At 42.0% G+C, this 9,766-nt stretch overlaps 1 protein-coding gene across 1 annotated transcript; it reads left to right on the plus strand.

Moving 5' to 3' along the window:
- The first annotated feature begins 632 nt into the window (after window positions 1-632).
- On the plus strand, window positions 633-9,374 carry LOC126209971 (speckle-type POZ protein-like). The gene is made up of 2 exons (XM_049939083.1): window positions 633-706; window positions 8,338-9,374. Exons 1-2 carry the CDS (start codon window positions 679-681, stop codon window positions 9,372-9,374), a joined length of 1,065 nt encoding a protein of 354 aa, XP_049795040.1. The 5' UTR covers window positions 633-678.
- The last annotated feature ends 392 nt before the right edge of the window (window positions 9,375-9,766 follow it).

Consider the following 9,766-nt stretch of genomic DNA (forward strand, 5'->3'; position numbering starts at 1 on the left):
AAACCCTGTAATATACAGAGAAGTTTGTATAGACATCAAATGGAACATTATTAGTTACCATCTCAGACCTTTTTTAAAAAACAAATTGTTGAATTATCGGCATTGAACTTCCATGCTGCATTTGTTTAGGCACTGCCAGCATTTATCTAGGCATTGCCACTGTCTGATGTGGATAATTCACCAGTTGCAAAGTGTTAAGTAATTTAGAGCTTCTATTCTGCATTGAAAACTGGGCTACCTCTCACACTGATAACGATTTGTAAATGTATGGGAAGATGTACAAGAAGCCTGCTTAAGTAATAGAAGTACCTCTCTGAAGTCTGCCTGCTGGCTGGGGGTAACGTGCTCGCCTCCCGTGCAAGTTCAATTCACAGCCGGATTGGAGATTTTTTTTCCACTCGTGGACTGGCTGTTGTGTTGTCCTCATCATTAGTTCACCCTCATCACCAGTGCGCTAGTTCACCCTCATCACCAGTGCGCATGTCGCCCAATGTGGCATCGAATGAAATAAGACTTGAACTTGGAAGCTGAACTTTCCCGAATAGGGCCCTCCCGGCCAATGATGCCACATGTTCATTTCATTTTTTACCTCTGAATTGCTGAAAAGAGAGTATGAATTTTGTTTGCAGGAGAGAGGATCACTTTCTACAAATAAGTACTGCCTTCCTAGCAGACATCATGAGCTACTGTTCAAACTGCGGCCAATGTAAGTAATTATGGTTCTCATATGCCAAACATACATTCTTCATGTGTGATTTATAGTTGCTAAAAACTTTAACAACAGTTATTAATCTTTTTATTGATACCATGTCCATGTAAAAATTGTTCACAAAAAGAAGTTTATGTGTTGCAGTGTGCTTTTCTGTGTGTACTGTCTGTGGTAAGGTGCTAACTCGGTTTCCATTTTGTTGAGTACATAGGCCTGCCCCCTGCATATTTCAGCCACCACTTTTATGTGTAGCGTTCACAGTTATGGCCCCTCAGGAGGTTATTTGTAAACAGAAGAGATAAGGTGCTTGGTACGGGCAAGCTGCCAGGAGTTGCCACAGCATCCGGGGGCCACCAGTCTCGCCACTACGTGGCCCGCAAATCACAGCACACAGTGCTGCATCACAGGCACTAATTTACATCTATAGTCACATGCTGATGTGATACTGTGCACATATTCTTCCGCAGGCACGTACTTACGTCAGCACTCTGCCCACCGATAGCCAGTTACGTCCCGAACTCCGAGCGACTGGTAGCCACCTTGACTCTCCGTTATGGACACCACCAATTGCTGCTACTTCATTACCCACCAAGGTGCCGTGCTGCCTTTGCCCTGAGCAACATTTGATGCTGTGCTTCCAGCAATTGCTCCGAGGGCACCATTTCACAGTATTTGTTATGAGTGCCAACATGCTCATTGCCTCTTGGGACCGTGTTATTACCTTTAAGCAGTCTTAAGAGCTCTCACCCTCAAAGGATCATGCTGTCACAGCACCTGCTGCTGTTTGGGAGACCGCCTACAGCCTTGGAGGACTGTGTCATTCTTAATCTTTTCTTCTACTCGATACATTGCTGTTCTCAAGTTTCATAGGCATAATTAACGAGGCTCTAATAAAGAGATGTTATTGTAAAGTGTGTCACTTCAGTGCATCTCGAGAGGAGAATAGGACACCTTCCATTAACTGTTATGTTTTAAATACAGTGATGAGCATTAAAACTGCAACATTGTGGAGATGGCAGGCAGCAAATACCACAATTAATCAAGCATACATGCTTGGGTATAAAAAGCATTAGCATTACAGCATAACTTCACAAAGTAAGTGGAAGTACCATTTTTATTATATATGTTGGCTGTGCAATAAGTAATACAACACTTTTTTATGGGCCAGTTCAGTTCAAAAAATGCAGATTTTGTTATGGGACATCATGGAATATTCCCACTTGAGCCCCTATAGTTTCAAGAAGCTTCATTAGGTGGTGGCACTATACATAGCCTTCAAAATGGTGTCTATTATGGAGGTGTGTTCCAAATAGAGAGCTGTCATTGTGTTTCTTTTGGTGGAAAATCAGAACATTGCAGATATTCATAGGCATGTGCAGAAAGTCTATGGAGACCTTGCAGTGAACAAAAGCAAGATGAGTCATTGGGTGATGTGTCTGCCATCGTCACAATGAGGTCACACAAACCTGTTCTATTTCCCAAGTGCTGGTCGGCCGCACACAGCTGCGAGCCCTTCAGTGTTGGAACGTGCGGACACTTTCATTTGAGGTGATCGAATGGATCACAGTCAAACACTTCGCTGCTCAGCCGGTAGTCCGTTTTAAGTGCTGAAACATTCATCTAACAGTGGGGTACCCGTTGGATTCCTCGCTGCCTAACAGTAGACCATAAAGAGCAACGAAGAATCACCTGTATGGAACTGGTAGCTACTTATGAGACTGGTTGTGCCAATTTTTTTTAATGCCATCACAGATGAGGAAACATGGCTCCATCACTTCAAACAAGAAAAAAAAATCTATGGAGTGGTACCACACCAACTCTCCTCCGAAGTAAAAGTTCACAGCCGCACACTCAGCCAGTAAAGTCATGGCGATGGTCTCGTGGGGTTCGGAGGGGTTATTCTGTGACACGTCCTGCCTCGAACAATTAACTCGGAAGTGTAACGTGCCACGCTCAGTGAAATGGAGAAATTCACTACCACAAAAATGCAAATGAAATTCTTCTCCATGACAGTGCGAGGTGTCACACAAGTCTGTGTACATGAGAGGAGCTTATATAACTTGATTGGACTGTTCTTCCTGATCCAGCCTATAGCCCGGATCTCACAAATTCCAATTTCCATCTGTTGGCCCAATGAAGGTTGCACTCCACGGGAAGCAGTAGAAGGACGATGGGGAGGTTATTGATGCAGCAAGAAGTTGGCTTCAACATCAACCAGTTGGAGTGATACGATGTAGCAGTAAGATGGCATATGGCCTTCGCATTGAACGGAGATTATGTTGAGAAACAAGGTTTTCTAACCAAAAGAATGGGGAGTAATAATGTGTATTGGAATCCTGAATAAAACCAGGAAAAATGTGTTTTGAATGCTCCTCATACTTAATTTAGAAACAGTCTTTGAATTTTTTTTTTTTTTTTTTTTTTTTTTTTTTTTTTTTTTTTTTTTTTTTGTAGGATCATGTTATGCCTCGTGTGAGAAACAGAATGTCTGTCAGCACGTGTCAGAATTTGACAATTGCACAATTGTGGTGGAGGAGGAGGAAGAGGAGATCAGTGTTCAACATCCTGTCAACAATGAGGTCATTAGAGAGGAAGCACAAGCTCTGATTAGGGAAGGATGGAGAAGGAAAGTAGCCGTGCCCTTTCAAAGGAACCATCACGGCATTTGCCTCAAGCAATTTAGGAAAATCTCAGGAAACCTAAATCAGGATGACCGAACACGGGTTTGAACCATCATCCTCCCAAATGCAAGTCCAGTGTGGTGTCACTGCCAGACACCACACTTGCTAGGTGGTAGCTTAAATCGGCCGCGGTCCATTAGTACATGTCGGACCCGCGTGTCGCCACTGTCAGGATCGCAAACCGAGCGCCACCACAAGGCAGGTCTCGAGAGACGTACTAGCACTCGCCCCAGTTGTACGACGACGCTGCTAGCGACTATACTGACGAAGCCTTTGCTCTCATTTGCCGAGAGACAGAATAGCCTTCAGCTAAGTTAATGGCTACGACCTAGCAAGGCGCCATTAGCCTTAGATAGCTTGTATTTAAAGAGCCTCACTTGTATCGCCACGATCTCCAGATGTCTCATCAAGAACGATGTATACAAGGACGGATTAAAAGTTAAGTAGTCCAGAAGCTACGTACTTTTCTTTATAGCATTCATTAAGTCTCCTGTTTCAGACCTCACTCCATCCTTCGTGAGTTAGCGCGTGCATCTTGGCCGCCTCTTTCAATTAGTGTGCGTAGTGTTGGCAAGTCTGCCGACACTACATCCAGTGTGCTTAAAACTGAGCAAACCCACATGGTTGTGGACACTGTTATGCCACATAAGACTGCATTTATGTTTCTGAAATATTGCTGTTAGTGGTGGCTGGGATACCACAATTGTCTTGTGTATATGTAATTGATGGATTCATGAGGATCACACAATAACCATACAGGATTTCACATGAATACTGCCCAAGAGGACAGACACACTGTTCACTTGGCCACGCAGGATCCTACAGCAATTTCATGTACCTTGTGTCAAGACTTCGGCTCGTTTGCATTAGGTATCCGCACAGATCGTGCAAAGACATCTGGAGCAGTAAGAAATTTCAGCATGGCAACCATTGTTGTGGATTTCCTTGTGGCAATAGGGAGAGGCACACTGACATTGGGGTGCCCTGCAGCAACACCAAACAAGTAGCAGACAAGACATCTATTCCAACAAATTTCGGTTGTGCATACAGCATCATGATGGACAGATCTATCTGTAGAGGCACTGAGGAGGACAGACATTACCAGATGGCACTAGTCATCATAATATGGGCCCAGTAGCTTTGGTGATGGTGTGGAGTGCCATGTACACAGCACAATCACGTCTGGTTTGCACAGGACAGCAGCTGTCACATTTATTATGTGCTAATGCCGGTGGCTGTACCCCATCTCAGAGTTTCCATGATGATACCGTTCAACACAGTACAGAATGTAACATGAGACTGCATGCTCTGCTCGCTGTCTTGACTATTGCCCTGTCCAGCACATTCTCCAGGCTCTCAGCCATATCCAAGAGATTGGCAAGCCACCACTCACCAACTACTATGAGTGAAAAAGCAGCACGAAATGGTGTGCCTGTATCTGTCACCCAAACTCAGCTGGGTTAGAGCTGTTGTTGCCCACTGGTGTCGGATCTTTTATGTACTGAATTTTGCATCATGTGCACCCCTAAACAACCCATAAATATAATAAAATAACAAAACAATCATATATGACAAAACAACTCACCAGGTGCCAGCAGAATACACACACACAAAAGAAGGTTATAATTAGGAAGCTTTCGGAGCCAGTGGCTCCTTCTTCAGGCTGAAGTGGTGAAGGGGAAGGAAGAGGGGTAAAGCAAAAGGACTGGAGAGGTCTAGGAAAAGGGGTAGACTTTGGTAAAGTCACCCAGAACTGCGGGACAGGGTAAAATTACCGCACGGGATGAGAAGGAAAGACTGGTTGTTAGGGACTGCATCCGACAAGATTTGAAAACCTGAGAGCTTAAAGGTGGAAGACAGGGTAATATGCAAGACAGAGACTACTGTTTAAACAACATGCATGAGTTACTAAGAGTGAAAATCTAAGAGCATTGTATGTAACAGAGGTGGGCAGTGAAAAATAGATGGGTAAGACAATAAAAGGTGTAGAAAAAAAGAAAGAAATAAAACAGAGTGAAGAAAAGAGTAGTTACTGTAAAGAAATTCTGAGGTGGAAGAAATTAAAGTAAATTAAGACCAGGTGGGTGGCGAGAAACAAGGATGTGTTTTAGCGCTAGTTCCCATGTGCGGAGTTCTGAGAAACTCGTGTCTGGGGAAGAATCCAAATGGTGCATATGACGAAACAGGCATTGTGGTCACGATTGCCATGCTGTAGAGCATGCTCTGCAACAGGATATTGTGTGTTGCCAGGTTTCAGCCTCTGCCTAAGCTCATTCACTGTAATTGATAATTTGGTGATAGTCATGCCAATGTAAAAAGCTGAGCAGTGTTTACATAACAGCTGGTATATGCATTCTCCTACCACCACCTGTACCAGCCCTGTAACAGGCAAAACTTATACTATCAAAGGGAGAACCACCCGTGAAATGACACATCATATACCAACTGTTATGCAAGCACTGTTCGCTCTTTTACATCAACATGACTATCACCAAATTATCAATTAGGATGAATGGGCATAGGCATACAGGCAATATGCAGTATCCTGTTGCAGAGCATGCTTTACAAGATGACAGTTGTGACCTCAGTGTCTTGTTTCACCACAAGCGCCATCTGGATTCTTCCCCGAACCACCAGTTTCTCAGAAGTCTGCAGGTGGGAACTAGTACTACATCATGTCCTAGGCTCTTGCCACCCACCTTGCCTTAATTTACGTTAATTTCTTGTGTCTCGGCATTTATTTACACTAACTACTCTTTTCTTCACTCCATTTTAGTTTTCTATATTTTTCATTGTCTTATCTGTCAGTTTTTCACCATCCCCCTCGCACCTCTATTATATACAATGCATTTAACTTTTCACACTTATTAACTAGTGCACGATGTTTAAACAGTAATCTCTTTCTTGCATATTACCCTCTCTTCCCCATTTAAGCTCTCAAGTTTTCAAATCTCATCCAATGCAGTCCCCAACAATCAGTCTTTCCTTTTCATCCTATGCAGTAAGTCTCCCTTACCCATGGTTGTGAGTGACTTTCTCAAAATCTACCCTCCTTTTGCTTCACCTCTCTTCCTTCCCCTGCAACCCTTCTGCCTGAAGGAGGAGCCACTAGCTCCGAGAGCTTGCCTAATTGTAACCTTCTTTCACGTGTGTGTTCTGCGCCACTTGGTAGGTAGAGTTTTTATCTAATAAATACAATAATGTATTTTTCCTGCCACACTTTATGTATACAACAAGTAAAATTTGAGTGACCAGTTATTAAAACCAGCCAAGGTCACTGACGGCATTTTTTTCAATACGGATATGATGAGACAAAGTAATGATCGACACAAACGTTTGTCTTTCTTTTCATAATTACATCCTTAATGGTTTAATAAATAAGTTCTATTGCTTTGTAAAATCTGATTCATAATTAACCTTTATTCAGGAAAAAAATAGTGATTTTTTTTTAATATCACTTTTTAATATAAAAGTGTACCCCTTTTACATTATTAGATATTCTGCAGGAAGCAGTTAAATGAAAATAAAATGCTGTATAATTACTTTTCTTCATTGCAATAAATTTATAATTTTACTTTTTTTTAATATAAAATTGTACGGTTTTAAATTACCAGCAGGAAGCAGTTAAAATAAATTTATGTGTAATTAGTTTTCTTTATTGCAATAAAATAAATCATTTAAACATGAACTGGATGATAACGTATCAAGAAGAATATCAGATACCTGCTAGCTGTTTCACTAGCTCATATTATTGTTTTATAAAATTGTTTTTTCTGCATCACATTTTAGATATCTTGTTTTAGAGACAGGTAGAGTAATTATATGAATGCATGGTGTCTGTTCTTTTGGACACATCTGAAATAACAGACACCATACATTGATATCATTGGTTCTAGATGAGCACGGATCCATTTCTGCAGTGTAGATGCAGAAATATGTCCGACCTCCTGCGTGAATCTCAGAGTAGTGAGCATGGAGGACACAGACACAGACTGCAGATCGGTGATGCTCGATGTGAATGGGGTTTGGCCATGAGGCGTGCCAAGATGTCTGCACAGATGCAATAATACTGCGTCCTGGATGGCGCAGTGGTTAACGCACTTGCCCAGTTATCAGCAGAACCGGGGTTTGAATCGTGGTGCGGTACACATTTTCACTCACTGCCACTGTAATGTCCCTATGCAGCTGACATCAGTAATCCCTTCCATTTCCCTTTCTTTCTCCCCCCTCCACCTTCAGTTTACATATAAGAAAGAGTAATGTCTTCAATCAGTGCTTTATTTGAGCCAGCAATTTTCATCGTTTACACACACTTTGGTGCTTGTGAACATCGTAATTGTAAGATACCACACCTTTTATATGCACAGAATTTTTTGCCTTCTTTTTTATCCATAATAATTCTTTTGGTTTTAGCTAAGAGAAAATGCTATTGAGAAGGAGGCATCAATACATCAGCAGCCTGTGATTTTTCCTACTGATACAGTCACATTGTTGCATAATCTAACAACACAAGTTTCCGGACAAAAAGTGCTGTGACATGTTGCTTGTTCCTTAACGTGGTTGGTTACGGATTCAGTGCTCTGTAACAAGGACACATTGCCAGTTTTGAAGTCTTACAACTGATAGTGATGTACTTCTACTTTAAATTGATAATTTGAATCCTTATTTGTAATTTTGTGACTTGGCTGGTTTTGTTCTCTTTAATAAAAGTGAACATGCTGCAGTTAAACTACTTTTCATCATTTGATTTAACTGTGCGGATGAATTTCACGTGATTTTATGTTCTGGGTTAGTAATTCATCAGTTTTTCTTTCCAAAAATGTTTGTGGTAAAATAGCATCAACTGAATAATTCTGTACATATCAAATACAGGTATTGCACTAGATGGTGTGGTAGATAGTTGCAGTATCTTGTTTAGTGATATTTTACAATCTTTAATTGTTGCAGCAACTGCTTCACGTCATGGATACAAGACACCAAGTAGTATTGCACAAGTAGCAGCAGGGACTCCAAAAATTTTGAAGCAGTCATTTGGTACAAGGTTTGATAATCTCTCATCTTTGAGCACTTGGACTGTGAAGGGGCTGTCAATCTTGCCGTCAGATAGTACCGCCATCGAGTCAATCCCGTTCGCCCACCAGAATTCCAGTGAATGGTGCATGGTGCTTGCAAACCAGTCAGATGGACTTTACCTGAGCTTTTTGCTGAAAAAGTGCAAAAATGGAGAGTGTTTAAGAGCAATGCTGAAAGCTGATGAGATTATTCCTTGTGGTCAAAAACGAGAAGTCTTCCCAAGCAAATGGTACTCTTTGTCACAAGGAGGAAAAACACAACAGAATCTTGTGAGGAAGTTGGGTACATCAAAAAAGGAAGATGAAGTAATATTGCAGTGTGAAATCCGCATCCAGTGCATTACGCAGGACAAGTTGCCTGTGGCAGAGAAAGTTGAGCCATACATACATATAGTAAAAGGCTTGGAGACAATGTTTGACAGAGAAGAACTCACAGACTTTGAACTGCATGCAAGAGGCACAGTTCTAAAGGCACACAGAGCTCTACTGTCTGTACAGAGCCCTTACTTTGCGGCCATGCTGCAACAACACACGAAGGAAGCAAAGGAGGGCCACGTGGAGGTCAAGGACGTGAGTCCGGAAGTGCTGAAGCAGGTTCTGCTATACATGTACAAGGGCGTGGCACCGGCTCTCAAGGACATGCCGTGGGATCTTTTAATTGCTGCTGATAAGTACCAGCTCCACCAGCTCAAGGGACAGTGTGAAAATCACATTGCCAGCTGTTTGAATGTGGACAATGCTGCAGAAACTGCCGCTAATGCTCAAGTTTTCTCTTGTGACATACTGTGGGGCCGTGCAGTCCTTTACATTAAACAGAATCTTTGTAAAGTCATGTCCACTCAAGGATGGCGTGACATAATAGCCTCACGTCCGGAAGCTGTACAGTGTATCAGTGAGCTGATGGCACAATAAAATGAGAGGTAAGTGCTCCTATTGTACAAGCATTTGTTCAACTCCTCTTATATCATTTAGCATGTTAGTATGAAAATTTTCTCTGAAACTTTCTGGCACATTAAAACTATGCCAGACTAGACTCAAACCTGGTGTCTTTGCCTTTTATGGATAAGTGCTCTGTCAATTGTGCTATTTAACATGACTCTTGATCTGCCCTCACAGTGTTACTTCTGTCAGTGCCTCGTCTCCTACCTTCCAAACTTGTTGTCGGAATACTGGTTTTAATCTGTCAGAAAGTTTCAGACCGGCACACACTCAACTGCAGTGTGAAAAGTCACCGTGGAAGAAGTTTCTCTATCATAAGCATTTCAGTAGAAAATGGAAAGTAACTTTTATATAGTGTGCTCTTA

The sequence above is a fragment of the Schistocerca nitens genome, chromosome 10 (genome assembly GCF_023898315.1).
Source record: "Schistocerca nitens isolate TAMUIC-IGC-003100 chromosome 10, iqSchNite1.1, whole genome shotgun sequence".
NCBI lineage: Eukaryota > Metazoa > Arthropoda > Insecta > Orthoptera > Acrididae > Schistocerca > Schistocerca nitens.